This window comes from Pristiophorus japonicus, chromosome 13, assembly GCF_044704955.1.
Source record: "Pristiophorus japonicus isolate sPriJap1 chromosome 13, sPriJap1.hap1, whole genome shotgun sequence".
Lineage (NCBI taxonomy): Eukaryota > Metazoa > Chordata > Chondrichthyes > Pristiophoridae > Pristiophorus > Pristiophorus japonicus.
Genome location: NC_091989.1, coordinates 164,965,035 through 164,985,928, shown reverse-complemented (window position 1 = coordinate 164,985,928; position 20,894 = coordinate 164,965,035). Strand labels below are relative to the sequence as shown.

The 20,894-nt window shown below is 45.4% G+C and overlaps 1 protein-coding gene across 1 annotated transcript in view; it reads right to left on the bottom strand.

Annotated features, from left to right (window-relative positions):
- cdh13 (cadherin 13, H-cadherin (heart)) overlaps positions 1 to 20,894 on the bottom strand; it is a 1,269,498-nt gene that overhangs the window by 708,531 nt on the left and 540,073 nt on the right. The window contains exon 5 of the mRNA XM_070898241.1: positions 17,431 to 17,580. Coding sequence (XP_070754342.1) covers positions 17,431 to 17,580 — 150 coding nt within the window. The remainder of the gene's footprint in view (positions 1 to 17,430; positions 17,581 to 20,894) is intronic.

The window sequence follows — 20,894 nt, the reverse complement described above, 5'->3', positions numbered from 1 at the left end:
TTAACGTACAATGTGAACAGCTGGGGCCCCAGCACAGAACCTTGCGGTACCCCACTAGTCACTGCCTGCCATTCTGAAAAGTACCCATTTACTCCTACTCTTTGCTTCCTGTCTGACAACCAGTTCTCAATCCACGTCAGCACACTACCCCCAATCCCATGTGCTTTAACGTTGCACATTAATCTCTTGTGTGGGACCTTGTCGAAAGCCTTCTGAAAGTCCAAATACACCACATCAACTGGTTCTCCCTTATCCACTCTACTGGAAACATCCTCAAAAAATTCCAGAAGATTTGTCAAGCATGATTTCCCTTTCACAAATCCATGCTGACTTGGACCTATCATGTCACCTCTTTCCAAATGTGCTGCTATGATATCCTTAATAATTGATTCCATCATTTTACCCACTACCAATGTCAGGCTGACCGGTCTATAATTCCCTGTTTTCTCTCTCCCTCCTTTTTTAAAAAGTGGGGTTACATTGGCTACCCTCCACTCCACAGGAACTGATCCAGAGTCTATGGAATGTTGGAAAATGACTGTCAATGCATCCGCTATTTCCAAGGCCACCTCCTTAAGTACTCTGGGGTGCAGACCATCAGGCCCTGGGGATTTATCGGCCTTCAATCCCATCAATTTCCCCAACACAATTTCCCGACTAATAAGGATTTCCCTCAGTTCCTCCTTCTTACTAGACCCTCTGACCCCTTTTATATCCAGAAGGTTATTTGTGTCCTCCTTAGTGAATACCGAACCAAAGTACTTGTTCAATTGGTCTGCCATTTCTTTGTTCCCCATTATGACTTCCCCTGATTCTGACTGCAGGGGACCTACGTTTGTCTTTACTAACCTTTTTCTCTTTACATATCTATAGAAGCTTTTGCAGTCCATCTTAATGTTCCCTGCAAGCTTCCTCTCGTACTCTATTTTCCCTGCCCTAATCAAACCCTTTGTCCTCCTCTGCTGAGTTCTAAATTTCTCCCAGTCCCCAGGTTCGCTGCTATTTCTGGCCAATTTGTATGCCACTTCCTTGGCTTTAATACTATCCCTGATTTCCCTTGATAGCCACGGTTGAGCCACCTTCCCTTTTTTATTTTTACGCCATACAGGGATGTACAATTGTTGTAGTTCATCCATGCGGTCTCTAAATGTCTGCCACTGCCCATCCACTGTCAACCCCTTAAGTATCATTCGCCAATCTATCCGAGCCAATTCACGCCTCATACCTTCAAAGTTACCCTTCTTTAAGTTCTGGACCATGGTCTCTGAATTAACTGTTTCATTCTCCATTCTAATGTAGAATTCCACCATATTATGGTCACTCTTCCCCAAGGGGCCTCGCACAACGAGATTGCTAATTAATCCTCTCTCATTACACAACACCCAGTCTAAGGTGGCCTCCCCGCTAGTTGGTTCCTCAACATATTGGTCTAGAAAACCATTCCTTATGCACTCCAGGAAATCCTCCTCCACTGTATTGCTTCCAGTTTGGTTAGCCCAATCTATATGCATATTAAAGTCACCCATTAGAAGCAAGGCTGCTGCAAGCAGTCTCTCTCAGAGAAGAGAGAATAGAACCCTGAGTCCCGCAACCCTGAGTCCGCCACATGAGGCCAACCGGCTAACCCCATGCTGGCGCTGTGGAGGAAATCACAGGGCCCACCAGTGCTGCTACAAAGACTATACATGCAAAGGCTGTAACACGAAGAAAATGACCGAGTCGATGAAGAGTTGGCCGGTCATCCGGACTCCAGCAACGATGAAGAGAGAGTCCATGAGGCAGCTCAGCCCCACAATGAGGTGTACGGAGTGTTTACCTGCACCACCGAGAGTTCCCCGTTGAAAATGGAAGTCGAAATCAACGATGTTCCAGTCACGATGGAGGTGGACACAGGTGCGAGCCAGTCACTGATGAATCAGGTGGCCTTTGAGAAACTCTGGGACAATCCAGTTGAACGACCTAAAATGATCCCGATCCAAGTGAAGCTGCTCACCTACACAAACGACACCATCCCAGCCGTTGGCAGCATGGATGTCCAGACGTCCCATGACGGCGCGATGCATAAGTTACCTTTGCGGATCGTTGCTGGCGATGGTCCAACGCTGCTCGGAAGAAGATGGATGAAAAAGATCCGTTGGAGCTGGGAAAACCACCAGCCTCTGGCGATCGACGTAATCTGTGGCCCTGAAGTAGGATCCAGCACAGCAGCTGAAAAACCAGCCGCTCAACTCGACTGCGTGGAGACGACACAGACCGCTCAACCCAACTGCGAGATGATCCAGCCAAAATGACCCGACCTCACCTTCCAGGCTCCAGTGGCAGGATTCCGGAGGAAGAAAATCGGCGCAGAAAAGGATCACCGCAGCTTACCTCGTGGAGAGAAAGAAGATGGCGCCCGAACCATGAGATGAAGCGCCTAAAATAAAGATGGCAGCAGCCAGACCACGAGAGGCAGCGTTGATGGAGCAACACGTGATGCCGAGCAGCGAACCGGATTGGTGTAAAGATTGCAAGTCCTTCTTAAAGGGGACCAGCAACCCATCACAATTAAAGGGACAGTTCCACTCTTTATACAGCGATGCCGGTGATACATATATAAGAGATGTAACTGACAAATTCAAGTTTGTAAATGTAACTAACCATAATAAGTCGGGCGCTTGCGGTCGAAACCAATGTATTGTGAGAGTAAATGAAGTAATGATGTGCGATGCCGGGTTCTACTTGCATGCCGACAAAACCAAGGGCAACCTCCCGTCAGAAGCACCCAGTTCCAGCGGGCTACCTGATTATGTAGGCTGCACCTCAGGGATCAATGTGATGCCCCAGGGAGCGTGGCCACACACAGAGGGAGCATACAAGCTGCAGAGTCAGCGATCAGCGGACGGCAAAGGCACCACTGCCGGTACCCTGCCCCTGATCAGCTCTATCTTTCTGGCCACCAGGGCCAGTACCGGGAGCAAGAGGCTAGCACCCTCCAGCTCTCCCAACAGGAGCTGGGATAACCAGGCTCTCATTATTGCTGAAGGAAAGCAAAGAGACACCGCAGCCCTCAAAGGAGGACAGGGAGGCCACACACTCCTGTGGCTCTGCCCACCACTAGGCGATGGCAAAGGCCCTGAGACTCAGCCAGGTGAGAGATCCGAGCCCACCCAACTGGCAGGGGGCGCAGCGCCACCATCAGACAACCTGGACACAGTCCGGTCACTCTGAAACTAGCGTCCTCACCCACCTGCACCTACATAGAAACATAGAAACATAGAAAATAGGTGCAGGAGTCGGCCATTCGGCCCTTCGAGCCTGCACCACCATTCATTATCATGGCTAATCATTCCCTCAGTACCCCTTTCCCACTTTCTCTCCATACCTCTTGATCCCTTTAGCCGTAAGGACCATATCTAACTCCCTCTTGAATACATCCAATGAACTGGCATCAACAACTCTCTGCGGCAGGGAATTCCACAGGTTAACAACTCTCTGAGTGAAGACGTTTCTCCTCATCTCAGTCCTAAATGACCTACCCCTTATCTTAAGACTGTGTCCCCTGGTTCTGGACTTCCCCAACATCGGGAACATTCTTCCCGCATCTAACTTGTCCCGTCCCGTCAGAATCTTATACGTTTCTATGAGATCCCCTCTCAGCCTTCTAAACTCCAATGTATAAAGGCCCAGTTGATCCAGTCTCTCCTCATATATCAGTCCAGCCATCCCTGGAATCAGTCTGGTGAACCTTCGCTGCACTCCCTCAATAGCAAGAATGTCCATTCTCAGATTAGGAGACCAAAACTGAACACAATATTCCAGGTGAGGCCTCACCAAGGCCCTGTACAATTGCAGTAAGACCTCCCTGCTCCTATACTCAAATCCACTAGCTATGAAGGCCAACATGCCATTTGCCTTCTTCACCGCCTGCTGTACCTGCATGCCAACTTTCAATGACTTATGAACCATGACACCCAGGTCTCGTTGCCCCTCCCCTTTTCCTAATCTGCCGCCATTCAGATAATATTCTGCCTTCGTGTTTTTGCCACCAAAGTAGATAACCTCACATTTATCCACATTATATTGCATCTGCCATGCATTTGCCCACTCACCTAACCTGTCCAAGTCACCCTGCAGACTCTTAGCATCCTCCTCACAGCTCACACCGCCACAAAGTTTAGTGTCATCTGCAAACTTGGCGATATTACACTCAATTCCTTCATCCAAATCATTGATGTATATTGTAAAGAGCTGGGGTCCCAGCACTGAGCCCAGCGGCACTCCACTAGTCACTGTCTCTCATTCCAAAAAGGACCCATTTATCCCGACTCTCTGCTTCCTTTCTGCCAACCAGTTCTCTATCCACACCAGTATATTACCCCCAATACCATGTGCTTTGATTTTGCACACCAATCTCTTATGTGGGACCTTGTCAAAGGCCTTTTGAAAGTCCAAATACACCACATCCACTGGTTCTCCCTTGTCCACTCTACTAGTTACATCCTCAAAAAATTCCAGAAGATTTGTCAAGCCTGATTTCCCTTTCATAAATCCATGCTGACTTGGACCGATCCTACACAACCCAGGGGCAAGACAGTGATACCACGTATGTACCTGTACCTGTAAAATGTACTTGTTCCACTTCTGCAGAACCTAAACAGTGATGTAATTAATCCTATGTTTCTTTTTTGTTGTTCTTTCTTTCTGTACATGTATGCATATGCAGGTGTTGAGCCACACACATGGTCTATGTATGGGGAGGGGGGGGGGAGATTTGGATGTATGTAGCCATGGACACACATGGATCACACCCAGAACCCACTCAACCCCCACTGCAACCTCAAGCAGTCCACTGCTGATCATTTCCTAATGTTGTGGCAATCAGGACTTGGGGGTCAACAGGGAGAGAACCAAGCCAAAGCATAGACAAGGTGCAAGGGCTTTGGGCACTCAAAGTCTAGGGTCAGAGCACACAATGCAAAGGCCAGTGGCACAAGACTTAGGGGAGAGTGATATTGTATATGTAGAATATAAATATACTCCCTGTACACTCAATGTACAGTTACATAAGACTACTGGATGAACCTTCACACTGGATACACTATGTTTGTACCACCAGAGGGTGCAACTGGTGGAGTCCTAGGGGTCACCTGTACACAACAGGTAACCAGGTATAAAAGGAAGCTCATCATGCTGTACCCTTACTCAGGAGCTGTAATAAATGGACTAAGGTCACCACAGTTCAAGTACAATACCTTACCTTGTGGAGTCATTATTAGAGTGCTTACAGACACAATAGATAGGAAGGACCTGTTTCCCTTGGCAGCGGGATCATCAACCAGGCGACCTAGATTTAAAGTAATTGGGGTAGATATAGAGGAAATTTCTTTACCCAGAGGATGGTGGGGGTCTGGAACTCACTGCCTGAAAGGGTGGCAGAAGCAGAAACCCTTACCACATTAAAAAAAATACTTGGATGAGCACTTGAAGTGATGTAACTCACAGGGCTACGGACCAGGAGCTGGAAAGTGGGATTAGGCTGGATAGCTCTTGGTCGGCCGGCGCAGACACGATGGGCTGAAATGGCCTCCTTCCGTGCTGTAAATTTCTATGATTCTATAACTAGGAGATTGCCCACAAGCGGGCAAAGAGAGTACTCAACTGTAAACCATAGGTGTGAAGCTCTGAAATAATCCTGGGAAACAAAGATAGAGCAGGTGACCTGGAGACAAAGGCTTGTTTTCAGCACAGGGAGGATGCAAGCAGGAGGAGCAGCATATCAATGCATCTGGAGTTCAGAAGGAACAAGGAAATTGACATGATCATTATAGCATTGATGCAATTGGAAGACAGAAAAGGATGTAATGGAGAATGGGAGGTCGGGGTGTGACGGAGACCTTTTTGGTGCCAGTCTGGGAGCGTGTTGGAGGTGTTGGTGTTGGTGGAGTCAAGAACTGTTGAGGGGAGAAGAATTGTTTGTTATGAAAGGAGATGCCAAGTTCTGAGGGTGGGGGCAAGGGTGAAGCTTCAGCAACATAGGCTATGTGAGTGATGCTTTATGAGTTTTGGAACATTTAGGCCTCAACATGTACGGGGAGGTGGGGAGGCAGGGAGGGAGGGAGGGAGTACAGCAGCACTGTAGCTGGGAGAGGGGAGTTGGGGAGAAGAGGGGGCAAACACAGAAAGCCCAGAAACGTGGAGGTCCTGCCAAATTTAATGGCATGATCTCATTATAATTTTCTTCTTCCGTTACCCAGCGGCAGCCGGCCAAATTGACAGCCTGGCCGGTTGCCAGGCAGTAGAGGCAAGCGGATGAGATCGGGGCTCAATGGGGTGGGGGGGGCCGCGGCGGGATCGTCAGAGCATAGCAATCAGGAAGGAGGTAAGACAGGAATCAGGGGCTCGGCTGATCGTGGCAGTGAGGAAAGGTCTCAATTGACAGAAGGGAGGCTAAAGGTTTGCTTGAATCAGGTTTGCTCCACCTGATTCACAAGGAGTGCTATAAAAAGCATCAACCAGCTTGATCCAGTCGTTCCCAGCTCTATATTGCTGCTGGGTTTCTTGTGCCCAGGGAAACCCGACTGGCAGTTATTAAATTTAAATTAGGCTCCCAATTGCAACCCACCACTGTAAAAACGGCAGCCGGTGCATTCACGGTGGTTGGGGTCCCGTTCCCCGAGTTTTCATTTTTACACCCCTCCTCCCCCACCAACGATTTTCTGCCTATGGTGGGGAGTTAATATCAGCCCCTTAGAGTTTGCCGTTGGGCATGAAGGGTGTTAGACACAATGGGCTCAAGTTTCGGCTTGAGTTGCTCCTATTTTTTGGGGCAACTAGTTTAGAATGGAGCATCTTAGAAATTGCAATTCTCGGCATTTAGTTTGCTCTAGTTCTAGCGAGTTAGAATAGTTTCATTGTAGAACAGATTTATTTTTCAAAAGCGGGCGTGTCCAGCCACTTACGCCTATTTTGCAAGTTTAGGCAGTGAAAACTTACTCCAAACTAACTTAGAATGGAGTAAGTGTAGATTTTTGTACGCTCAGAAAAACCTTGCCTACACTTACAAATCAGGCGTAGGTTATAGTGAGAGAGAAGTTTTGAGCGTGTTTTAACTTCTTCATCTCACATCCAACTGAGCTCCCTCCCTGTCTCTGAGGCACTTTAAAATACCAAAAACAGCAAGGCTTCAGTGGTGGTGTCGGTGACCCACACCAGTGAAACCATACTAAAGTATGAGCGGAGCGGGCGCACGTATGCAGACACAGTCTAGGCTGGCTGTGGGACCGGCTGTACCAAGTTAGAAAGGAACAAACTGGGGTGGTCACCAGGCGAGCTTGACATTTTTTCACAGCAGCGCCTGGACGATCAAATCTCAACTGCGGGAGACCCCCGGACAATCCGGGAGGGTTTGCATCCCTACGCTCAGGACCAATGAAAAAGTGATTCTGAAATGCTGTCAAGCATCCAAGGTTGCCAGTTTTATATTGGAGTTTTGATAATAGCACGAGAATTGTGCATTTGCCATCAATTGTATTCTCTACCTCTTGCTCCACCTTTAAGATGCTCCTTGAAGCCTACATCTTTGACCAAGCTTTGGTCATCTGTCCTAATATCGCCTTATGTGGCTCGGTGTCAATTTTTGTTTGATAACGCCCCTGTGAAGTACCTTGGGACATTTTATTACATTAATGGTGCTACATAAATGCAAGTTGTTACAAAGATGCCTTTGGACTGCCCTACTAAATCCAATCTATTCTCCTTAGATAATAAGATCAGTCTGTAGTCAGATAAATGTCATAAACTATATCACATGGGATGCAGTTGCATCTATAAAATATTCCAGAGCGCCACAGTTTCCTAACTAGAAAAACAAACACTGCTGCAGTGATATACACTTAATCATTATCTAATTATAGCGAGTTCTACTTTACTGACCTACTATGTCTTTTCTTTTGTGGCTTGAGAGAGAATGAATGACTCCTACTCAATGGAAGTTAAAGAATGTGAGTGACAGACAGGCTTGGAACCTGCTCATTTCTTGTACTGCTTGAGTTACTGCACCATTGTACAATATTGCATTTTCATTAGTACAAAATGGCTGAACAAACAAATTTCGGAAAACTGTTTATGGGTAACTGAAGTTAAGTCACACAGATTTTGCAATGGATAATCAATGAACAGTTGCCCATTTACACTCATTTTAAATAATCTACAAATATTTTCTTTCTAGCAATTAATACTACTTGTCCTGCAGTATTTCTACCAGATTTCTTTTTCCATGCAAGTAATCCGACTGCTCGACTCTCCCCACTGTGGAGAGTAAGGCAGACATTTGCTATTGACTTAATGAAATGTCAATCTCTATATGGTAAAAATAAGTAGCTCAAGAGATTGGGCAGCATGGTGGCTTTACATATCTAACCTTTGGGGCCTAGCCTTGAAGACAAGCTAGTATGCGGAGTTGAAATTCTCTCTCTGCTACCTGTGTCCTCTTTGAAATCAGCTTGAACAATCTCGACCCAATTCTGAGGGGGCCATTGGACAAAATTTGCCAACATTAAATTCGCAATCTGACTCAAAGAGGGCAATGGAGTTGGAAAGTGGGAAGGCCGTACAGTTGTATTAGGAGCTGCATCTCTGAAGTTGCATCAAATTATTTAGGATTTACTGCACAGAAACAGGCAATTCAGCCCAACTGGTCTATGTTGATGTTTATGCTCTACTCGAGACTCCTCACAGCCTACTTCATCTAACCCTATCAGCAGATCCTTCTACCACTTTCTCTATCATGTACTTATCTAGATTCCTCTTAAAATGTGTCTATGCTAGTTGCCTCAACTGCTCCCTGTGGTAGTGAGTTCCACATTCTCACCACTCTCTGGGTAAATACGTTTCTCCTGAATTCCTATTTGAGAAGTTGAACTGAAAACATGTGACAATGGTAGATCTGAGAGTGATGGTGACTACTGGGTGGAAGAAAATTGAAATTGTACTCGTATGCTTCATATTAAATAGCATGAACAATCACCACAAAGTTCCTTTTAAAAAAAAGCAATGTTATATTTAAACAACGTATATTATTGACTCTTGCTATGTAACCAAATAAAGGAAAATACATATCATACAATGAAACCATCTCGTCTAGAAGTTCTTAATTACTGAGCATTCGGAGCTCCTCAAAAAATATTTTTTTCTCCAGTACTATTATTTCTAACATTGTTGGATGCAGTAAATAATTAATTAACTTCTTTGATTAAACTTAAGAGAGTATTTTGTTTTAATGAATACTGATTTTGCTGACTGGTATTTTTAGACACAGCTCCTGTAGGATGTTCACTTAGGAAATAAAATTCATTGACTTTAATTAACTTTGACTATTTATAATTAGCTACAATTAAAACAAAGATTTAAAGCAGTACTAAGCATACTAGAAACATATCAATCAAAGTAACACTTCAAATTATTGTTTCCAGGTGCCAGGTTACACTTGTAGTATTGTTTACAATCATTCACGTGAACTGATAATTAATTTTGACACCAAAGTGATTTGAGTTCATTCCCGTGACATAAACTTTAGTGACAGAATTAAACATTAAAATTTATTGTTCTAAATAAAACAGTATTGATAGTTTTGCCACTGGGAGTCAAAACATTTGTGCCATTTATAATGGTCAATGAGGTGAGAAATAAAATGTGAATTATTGGATTTTCATTTTGCCTCAGTGGAGCCATTCTGCACTGGGCTTTCATCTTTATCATTGCTATAAATTTGAATCACAAATATATTGTAGAAAATCTGCAGCATTTCTGCATTCTGATCTAGTCACAAGTGATGCTTGTGACCATGGGTCAAAATGATAACACACAAAACTATCCATCAAAATAAAAAGGTTAATGGCCCATGCCGCAATGTCCATGATATAGAAGTCCAGAATTTGCTGGAGCCGGGCATCTCGCGGTGAGCACCACAAGTTGGATTTTTTTCCCTCACCCTGCAGCTCCAATTATTTTTGCAGCGCTAATTGCTGGAACTGGGCGTTGATTGCTGTGCGGTAAGGTCAACAAGGCATCTGGGGCCTTGGTGAATGACAGGACCAGCAGTCTATCTCCTTAAACAATGAAATGTAAGCATGGAGAAAGAAACAGAGCGAATGCTGGAGAATTAAATAGGGCACAGAAAGAAAAAGAGAGAGGGAAAGAAGACAGAAAGAAAAAGTAAGTAAAAAATCGTAAAACTTTAAATTTTAAAAACCTCTAAGAACAATGTACTACCTGCAGGAATGAGATTCCACAGTTTCAATTGTTCCCTTTCAGGGTCTCCAAGGTTGAGTGGCACATCAGGATCATTAATCATCCCATTAATAGGGTCCTTGCACCATGAATTAACAGCCCTAACTTTCTGCAGCGAGGCTAATTGGTATTGACAACACAAATCCAGCAATTTGTTCAAATTTATGAGGAAATTGACGGCGAGATCCTGTTTTTGCGAGACTAACAGCATAGCATCTAGCAATTCGTAACTCACACTGTACCTCTTCCTTGCCAAAGAGTGCTGATTTTTTTACGCACTAATAACAGTGTGTGCCGTTAACTTGAAAATGTAAATCATGTTTCCAGCAAATTTAGTTACAACAGTTCATGTGTCAACTCTACTACATTGGATATTAGACTAATGATTTTATCAATTTACTCAAAAAAAACTGCATTAAAGCATAATGTAAATGAGTGCAGTTGTACATGTGATAGAATGCCTGACTCCCAGCCAGATGTTTGCAAGTTTAAGTCCCAGGGCTGCTTGTAATTTAAGATTACCTGTCAGTGCTACATGGTAGAAGGCTGGAATGTCTAATTTACGCAGCAGCTGTGCTGCAAGAACACCTCCTGTCTGCCAATAATGGTATAGCAGAAGGAACCCCACCACTTTAAGAGAAGCAGTGAGCAAATCTGGGGAGCATGGTAAAAGGGGTAATGGATGGAGAATCAGGGGCCTAAATTGTCCCTTCTCTTAAGGCCTGTTTTCTATCGGCTGCAGAGTGGAGTGGAACGACCGCCAATTTTTCGTGGTCGCCATTTTGAAAATTGCCTTACTGCAGTATCCCGACGGTGACCCGCTCCCCCCACTACCACTCCGCTGCTGCCGATCCGTCCTAAGTGCATCATCTGAGCGCGCACTGCCAATGTGCACCCCAAATGCAAAATTCAGCACTAAAAATCTTGCTCCTGCCGCTCAGTGCCACCGACAGCTTTTTCTGTTGGTGCACTGTGCTTGCAAAATGGCGGCGCAGCTGCCATTAAAGGGGAGGACCTACTGCCACGGTTGCCATCTTTTTTTTTGTTGGTCGATGCTGCCAGGTTGGGCTGATAATTATGCCCCTGGGTTTGGCCAGACCGCCACCAGGCACCCTAACACCTCCTCTTGGGCGTCAGGTCACTGGCCCGGCCGAAACCCTCCTTGGTGGCCCAGTGGACCGAACTTAAAATGCTGCAGAGCTCGCAGCAGCTCTCCCCTTTAACTGAAGGTGAAAAACGTGGCGACATGCCAGCCTGATGACATCATCAGCGCTACGCTGATGAGTGACAGCGGCAGACACATCGCCCGCCCTCTACTTCTGTCCACTTACAGGACTTTCGCTCTCTGCCGCACTTCTGCCCCTATTATGACGACTTCTGGGCCCCTTAAAAAAAAAAGCCAATGAGCGAATTTCCGCGCAAGAGGCCACCACATCTACCGCGGCAGTGAAAACAGTCGAAACACGGTAGGTGTCCTGCGTTTTCAGCGGGCGGAGGAGGGTAATTTTGGCCCCACAGTGTATAAAACTTAAATTTAAGTCCATTTCCATCTCAGCCTCAAGATTAAACGTGAGCTGCTCACAAGGTCAAAGGAGCATAGTGCCTTGCTATCGGGCCAGGTGTTGGCTAACAGTTTTGAGTGAATGTCAGAGACAAGTATGGTAAAGGTTCATCATGGGCACTGCAGCAAGCCTAATTAGTTCTCTGAAGAGACCTGTTAGTGTAGTATGGATATGCTTTTACGTGGCTATTGTAACTGTGTAACAGTTCTTAAAAAATAGAATAATGTAGTTTTAAGCCACGATATTTTGAAATAGTATCTGAGCAGCTGGTGCTGATGGCAAGGTAGCAGACAAGTGTAATAACGTTCACATGAAAATTGAGAAACAAAATGGAGCCGTCACATAGCAGTGATAAGGAAGGGCATAAAGGGAAAAAGTCAACAGCTAGACAGAAAAATGTTGCTGCAGTTCTGGACAGATATAATCACTGTGTTTTACTGGTAAGGTTTTTATTTATTCGTTCATGAAATGTGAGCATCACTGGCAAGGCCAGCTTTTATTGCCCATCCTTAATTGCTTATCCCTAATCCTTAAAGAGATAAGCTGCCTTCTTAAACCGCTGCAATCTGTGTGGACTCCCACAGTGCTGTTAGGGAAGGAGTTTCAGGATTTTGACCCAGCGACGATGAAGGAACAGCGATATACTTCCAAGTCAGGTTGGTGTGTGACTTGGAGGTGACGGTGTTCCCATGCGCCTGCTGCCCTTGTCCTTCTAGGTGGTAGAGATCGAGGGTTTGGGAGATGCTGCTGAAGAAGCCTTGGTGAGTTACTGCAGTGCATCTTGTAGATGGTACGTACTGCAGCCATGGTAGGTGGTGGAGGGAGCCAATCACAGGGCTGCTTTGCCCTGGATGGTGTCGAGCTTTTTGAGTGTTGTTGGAGCAGCACTCATCCAAACTAGTGGAGGGTATTCCATCACACTCCTGATTTGTGCCTTGTAGGTGGTAGAAAGGCTTTGTGGAAAGGCCTCTGAGCTGCTCTTGTTGCCACAGTATTTATGTGGCTGATCCAGTTAAGTTTTTAGTCAAATGTGACCCTCCAGGATGTTGATGGTGGGGGATTCGCCAATGGTAATGCCGTTTAATGTCAAGGGGCAGTGGTTAGAATCTTGCTTGTTGGAGATAGTCATTGCCTGGCACTTGTGTGGCATGAATGTTACTTGCCACTTATCAGCCCAAGCCTGAATGTCAAGGTCTTGTTGCTTGTGGCCATGGATTGCTTTATTACCTGAGGAGTTGCGAATGGCACTGAACACTGTGCAGTCATCAGCAAACATTCCCACTCTGACCTTATGATGGAGGAAAGGTCGACAACGCCTTCCATCACTTTGCTGAAGATTGAGATAGATTGTTGAGAAAGTAATTGGCCAGATTGGATTTGTCCTGCTTTTTGTGGACAGGACATACCTGGGCAGTTTTCCACAATGCAGGAGTGTTGGAGCTGTACTGGAACAGCTTGGCGAGAGGTGCTTCTAGTTCTGGAGCACAACAGCCGGGATGTTGTCAGGGCCCATAGCCTTTGCTTTATCCAGTGAGCTCAGCCGTTTCTTGATATCACATGGAGTGAATCGAATTGGCTGAAGACCTCAGGGGTGGCCGATATGGATCATCCACTCAGCACTTCTGGCTGAAGATGGTTGCAAATGCTTCAGCCTTATCTTTTACACTCACATTGAGGATGGGGATATTCATGGAGCCTACTCCTCCCGTTAGTTGTTTAGTTGTCCACTACCATTCACGAGTGGATGTGGCAGGACCCCAAAGCTTTGATCTGATCCGTTGATTGTGGGATCGTTGAGCCCAGTTTATAGCATGTTGCTTCCTCTTTTTAGCATGCATTTAATCCTATGTTGCAGCTTCCTGAGGTTTGCACCTCATTTTAGGTATGCCTGGTGCTGCTCCTGGCATGCTCTTCCAAACTCCTTATTGAACGAGGGTTGGTCCCCTGGTTTGATGGCAATGGTAGAGTGAGGGATATGCCGGGCCATGAGGTTACAGATTGTGATGGAATACAATTCTACTGCTGCTGATGGCCCACAATGCCTCATGGATGCCCAGTCTTGAGATGCTAAATCTGTTCTGAATCTATTCCATTTAGCGCAGTGATAGTGCCACACAACACGATGGAGGGTGTCCTCAGTGTGAAGACAGGAGCATCTGTGATGGGTAGATTGGTGAGGACGAAGTCAAGTAGGTTTTTCCCTTGTGTCGGTTCTCTCACCATCTGCCGCAGGCCCAGTCTGACAGCTATGTCCTTCAGGACTCGGCCATCTTCGTCACCAGTGGTGCTACCGAGCCACTCTTGGTGATGGACGTTGAAGCCCCCACCCAGAGTACATTTTGTGCCCTTGCTACTCTCAGCATTTCTTTCAAGTGGTGTTCAGCATGGAGGAGTATTGATTCATCAGCTGACGGAAGGTGGTAGGTGGTAATCAGCAGGAGGTTTCTTTGTCCATGCTTGACCTGAACCCATGAGACTTGCCCATAGCGAGAATGTATCACAGGGTCCTCCTAATGCTATGGTCATATTGCTGCGATGCTCGTACTTCTCATGAATAAAAATTAAACTGGTTTATTAAAAAAAAATGTAGTCTTGTCTGATTCGACAAGGCTGAACCCAAATAATACTGAGAAACACAGTACATAGCATTTTGGCTAATAAAGGGAGAAGGACAAATGGCAATGCCAGTCTTCTCAACAATGAGTCACCTAAACTTTGGGGTGGGAGGGGTTGGGTAGAAATGCCATAGTCACAGTAACATAAATGTTTCTGCTGCATTGATGAGAGGAATCAATGGACAGGAATTAAAATGTAATTTGTATATTTTAAAACAGCCTTTTGTGCTAATGAGTGCTGGCGGAGTTCCCTGTTCTTGGTAAGTTCTGCTCGCACAATGAAAGCAAATCCCTGTAGTGAATAAACTGCAGGAAAGACTTGACGAGCACACGTTCTTTGGCATATGTCACAGGCACATACCCGAAATTTGGGCACAGAGCTCATAGGATATTCTATCCATGGACGCTGAGAGCATGATATTGTAAAAACTACCCCTATATTTCTGAATATGCTCCCCATAATACAGGACGTGCACAGCTCTGTGTTAGTTGAGTGCTGATTGAGTTCTGCATTAAACGCCAAAGAACATTAGATTGTGCATCTTCTAAAGCATGGCTTGTTGAAATGACATGTCTCTTTCTACATTCAGTAATGCGTATACATATATTATCAGCTAAAGTAGCCAAATGTTCATCTGGAACTATGGTCAGCAACAAGGAGAATCAGACAAATGCTGATCAATAATAAAGACTTTTACTGCATTGGACTGACAGCGATTCTCTTATTTGTTAGCAATGTCACACTGACGGCACCCGACTGTTTTAAATGCTCCAGTTCACTTTCATGTCAATCCTTGATAATCGTTTCAATAGAATTTTGCTGGAAATGTTGAGCTCAAATTTGCCACTTTTATTATACTGGGAGAGTTGGGAAATGGTATTACCAACGCATTAAACCCATATTTAGAGGCTGTTAAAATAAATCTATGCCTATGCTGTCAAGGCAAGATTGATTACTTTGAAATTGTCTCTTAAATTAAGACCCAACAGGGCCAATCCAGAGATGTCAAAACACAGGCATCCAGTTGTCTGTCAGATTTCTGTCTTTGAATATTGTAAAACCCCAGTAATATTTTTGAAACTTTTCAAAAGATATATGCCTCCTGGGGCAGCTCAATTCATCACGTCGGGAGACAGAACTTCACGCCAGCTGGGAGCTAAGTTAGAGCCCAGAAAGCTGTCAACTGGCAGAGTACACAACACTCAGTCAACACAATGATGTGCAGCACTGCTCCCTATCAAAATGAATGGAGCCACTCAGGGGTGCACTTACAGATATCACAGAACAGCTAAGGGGAGAGAGAGAGAGAGAGAGAGAGAGAGCCTAAATGTGGGACACTTGAAGGGCAATTAGGGATGGGCAATAAATATGCTGGCCTTGCCACCGTTGCTCACATCCCATGAATGCATAAAAAAAGGCGAGGTAAGGAAATAAGAGAGAGATTTGAAAAAAGGTAATACTCACCTTCAAATTCTTTTTATAAAAGTAAAGACCTTGGGGAAACTACTTTTAGCAAAAGTAATCTCCCGAGACTTTCCTTACACTTTAGGTTGTAGTCAGATTTAAGCTTGCATTTATGATGGAGCAAATTTGAAATGGTTTCGCCGCTATGTACTGCATGTCTCAATGTGGGGCTGGGAGGAGGTAGTGGGGAGGGGGCGGAGTGGTGGACAGAAAAATGGGAAATGGATTGAGGCATGGCTTGGGGCAAGAATCTTTTCAAAAAGTGTATTGACAAATGATTACAACTATTGTGTAGTTTCAACATTTAAATGATATGGGGAGCATCTATATTGGCGTGACATCTCTGTCACTGTATTGTTTCAGCATTTCCTGTTTCTTGTCATGTTGCCTGCTCTTTGTCTGTACGCGACAGCTTTAGACAAAGCGGTCCGCAATTTCCTGGATCACGCATACGCGGAAATTTATGCCGGTTTCTATGGACCAGGCTCCCGCAAAAGGCAGACAGAGTCTTAATTCACGTACCCAAAGTTGCGGTTGTTTTATCACTCCTATAGGACCAGGAGGAGCTGCGCTCATCCAGGTAAGCGGGGAGTATTCCATCACACTCCTGACAGTCCCCCCCCCGATTGTTGAAACCCCCCCCCCCCAGCCACCAGATCACCACCCGGAAGCCGGCTGTTCGGCCCCCTGAAGCTTTCAGTTCAGGAGATTTTAAACTCCCAGGCCTCATTCGCATACCCCGACACGGATTCCCATTGATAAGTGGGGCGTCAGGCAACAGCCAAATCCCACAGTAATGGTTCCCGGCAAGGTAAGTAAGGAACTGTGCAGGGGGGGGGCGATGGGGGCAGGGAGAGAAATAGAAAAGTCCGTACTCAAGCTATGGCGGGGGCGGGGGGGGACGCCTGAGGCTGGGAAGGCCAAAAGTGGGCCAGGAGGAGGATTTTCTTCAAATTCTCATTTACCTAGGCTTCTTGTGGGCAAGATTCTGGCTGCCACCAGCTTCTGCTGGCAGGTTCGAGACTGTGTTGGCCTTAAAATAGTAGAAAGTGTGCCAATAATGCATCAGGACAAAACTTTGCCATTGAAATTAGGCTCCCGTGCTTCTGGGATGGGTGGCCTTCCCGTGCCTGAATTCAGGCCACTTAAAATGGCGGGGGACAGAAGGCATCAGGAACGCAAAGCGAATTCCCCTGCCCGCCATCTTAACCCCACACCAGTCCCGTTCCCACCAGGTGGGCTGGATTAAAATGGACACTTATATGTTGAATTTTAGTAGACAACTGTCAAACTGCAGGCAGTGTTCAGAGAAACCCTTCTATCACAATGATGTAGATAAACAGTCCCTCTTGTAGACACCTTTGTTATGATAAAAGTGAATGGCGTGAATATCATCTATTTAACCATTATCTACTGAATCCCTCCAGTGAATGGGAGTAGCTGGCAGTGTCCATTATTCATAGCTGGTAGCAGGGGGCTCAGTTTAACAAGGGAAATATAAACCACATGTAATACTTACAATATACATGTCCATAGTCTCGCGATCCAGTGACCGGGTGACAATGATTTCTCCAGATTGGTCCTTGATTTTGAAAACACCCTTTGGTTCTTCCTCCACGCCCTTACCATGCATTTGGAATTTTATGCCCTCTTGTCTGTCAGTTATTATCTGGAAAAATAATAAAGTATATATCATACAAGATCTGAAATGACCCAATTTTGTATGTAAAATGAAAAGCAACAAAATACAAACATAGCCAGACAAACAGAGCTAATATAATGTTCCACGTATTTATTTACTAGTTTATTTTTGCTGCAGAAATATTTTCAGAGTCTCTGCAACATAGGCTCAGATCATGCACCCTAAAATTCCTAAGGCTTGGGAGGACAGATTTGGTGGCAGGATTCCTAAAGGGGTCGGAATTTGGAGCGGAATCTGGATCCACCAAGGCTCAGCTTTTTTTTGGGCCACATCACAGATCCTGACCCGTTGCATTAGAATGTAAAACAGGCAAATAATTCATACAATGCATTTCCCTCAGGTATGCCATTAGCAGCGGTCAGTTCCTGGCATTCAACATTGCTAGAGCTATGGGGATGGGGTAAGTTCAGAAATTCGAAGGCCAGTTTTTCAATAAAAACAATCTCACAGCAAATCAATTATATTGTCTAAATGGCAGCAGAAACCAGCAAGGCTTCAAAAATACATTTATAGAAGGTTTCAGCGTGCCACACGCCCACTGACGCTGCAGCAAACGGGTCTCAGCAAATTTCTTCCCATTCCCCCAAGACATTTAAAATAGCCTCACCCCCAGGATATCTGATGGGGTCAGGGTGCTGGCACAGTCCTGCAAATCCTCTGGGAGGACAAACGCACCAATGTTAGTGTCCTTGATCAGGCCAACATCCCCAGCATCGAAGTGTTGACCACACTCAACCAGCTCCGTTGGGTGGGCCACACTGTCCGCATGCCTGACACAAGACTCCCAAAGCAAGCGCTCTTACTCAGAACTCCTACACGGCAAGCGAGCCCCAGGTGGACAGAGGAAACGTTTCAAGGACACCCTCAAAGCCTCCTTGATAAAATGCAACATCCCCACCAATACCTGGGAGTCCCTGGCCAGAGACCGCCCTAAGTGGAAGAAGAGCATCCGGGAGGGGGCTGAGCACTTCGAGTCTCGTCACCGAGAGCATGCAGAAAGCAAGTGCAGACAGCGGAAGGAGTGTGCGGCAAACCAGACTCCCCACCCACCCATCCTTTCCTTCAACGACTGTCTATCCCACCTGTGACAGAGACTGTAATTCCCATATTGAACTATTTAGTCACCTAAGAAACATAGAAAATAGGTGCAGGAGTAGGCCCTTCGAGCCTGCACCACCATTCAATAAGATCATGGCTGATCATTCACCTCAGTACCCCTTTCCTGCTTTCTCACCATACCCCTTGATCCCTTTAGCCGTAAGGGCCATATCCAACTCCCTCTTGAATATGTCCAACGAACTGGCATCAACAACTCTCTGCGGTAGAGAATTTCACAGGTTAACAACTCTGAGTGAAGAAGTTTCTCCTCATCTCAGTTCTAAATGGCTTAACCCTTATCCTTAGACTGTGTCCCCTGGTTCTGGACTTCCCCAACATCGGGAACATTCTTCCTGCATCGAAACTGTCCAGTCCCGTCAGTATTTTATATGTTTCTATGAGATCCCCTCACATCCTTCTAAATTCCAGTGAATACAGGCCCAGTCGATCCAGTCTCTCCTCATATATCAGTCCTGCCATCCCGGGAATCAGTCTGGTGAACCTTCGCTGCACTCCCTCAATAACAAGAACATCCTTTCTCAGATTAGGAGATCAAAACTGAACACAATATTCCAGGTGAGGCCTCACTAAGGCCCTGTACAACTGCAGTAAGACCTCCCTGCTCCTATACTCAAATCCCCTAGCTATGAAGGCCAACATGCCATTTGCCTTCTGTACCTGCATGCCAACTTTCAATGACTGATGTACCATGACACCCAGGTCTCGTTGCATCTTCCCTTTTCCTAATTTGCCGCCATTCAGATAATATTCTGTCTTCATGTTTTTGCCACCAAAGTGGATAACCTCACATTTATCCACATTATCCTGCATCTGCCATGCATTTGCTCACTCGCCTAACCTGTCTAAGTCACCCTGCGGCCTCTTAGCATCCTCCTCACAGCTCACTCTGCCACCCAACTTAGTGTCATCTGCAAACTTGGAGACATTACACTCAAGTCCTTCATCTAAATCATTGATGTATATTGTAAATAGCTGGGGTCCCAGCACTGAGCCCTGCGGCACTCCACTAGTCACTGCCTGCTATTCTGAAAAGGACCCGTTTATCCCGACTCTCTGCTTCCTGTCTGCCGACCAGTTTTCTATCCACGTCAGTAATTACCCCCAATACAATGTGCTTTGATTTTGCACACCAATCACTTGTGTGGGACCTTGTTAAAAGCCTTCTGAAAGTCCAAATACACCACATCCACTTGTTCTCCCTTGTCCACTCTACTAGTTACATCCTCAAAAAATTCCAGAAGATTTGTCAAGCACAATTTCCCTTTCGTAAATCCATGCTGACTTGGACCGATCCTGTCACTGCTTTCCAAATGCGTTGCTATTTCATCTTTAATAATTAATTCCAACATTTTCCCCACTACTGATGTCAGGCTAACCGGTCTATAATTCTCCGTTTTCTCTCTCCCTCCTTTCTTAAAAAGTGGGGTTACATTAGATACCCTCCAGTCCATAGGAACTGATCCAGAGTCGACAGACTGCTGGAAAATGATCACCAATGCATTCACTATTTTTAGGGCCATTTCCTTAAGTACTCTGGGATGCAGACTATCGGGCCTTGGGGATTTATTGGCCTTCAATCCCATCAATTTCCCTAACACAATTTCCTGACTAATAAGGATTTCCTTCAGTTCCTCCTTCTCACTAGACCCTTGGTTCCCTTGTATTTCCGGAAGGTTATTTGTGTCTTCCCTCGTGAAGACAGAACCAAAGTATTTGTTCAATTGATCTGCCATTTCTTTGTTCCCCATTATAAATTCACCTGATTCTGACTGCAAGGGACCTACATTTGTCTTCACTAATCTTTTTCTCTTCACTTATCTATAGAAGCTTTTGCAGTCAGTTTTTATGTTCCTGGCAAACTTCCTCTCATACTCTATTTTCCCCTCCTAATTAAACCCTTTGTCCTCCTCTGCTGAATTCTAAATTTCTCTCAATTCTCAGGTTTGCTGATTTTTCTGGCCAATTGATATGCCTCTTCCTTGGATTTAACACTATCCTTAATTTCTCTTGCTAGCCACGGTTGAGCCACCTTCCCCGTTTTATTTTTACTCCAGAACTCACTTTTAGAGTGGAAGCAAGTCTTCCTCGATTTCGAGGGATTGCCTATGATGATGATGATGATGATGATGATGATGATGATGGTGACACAGGTATAAGTAATA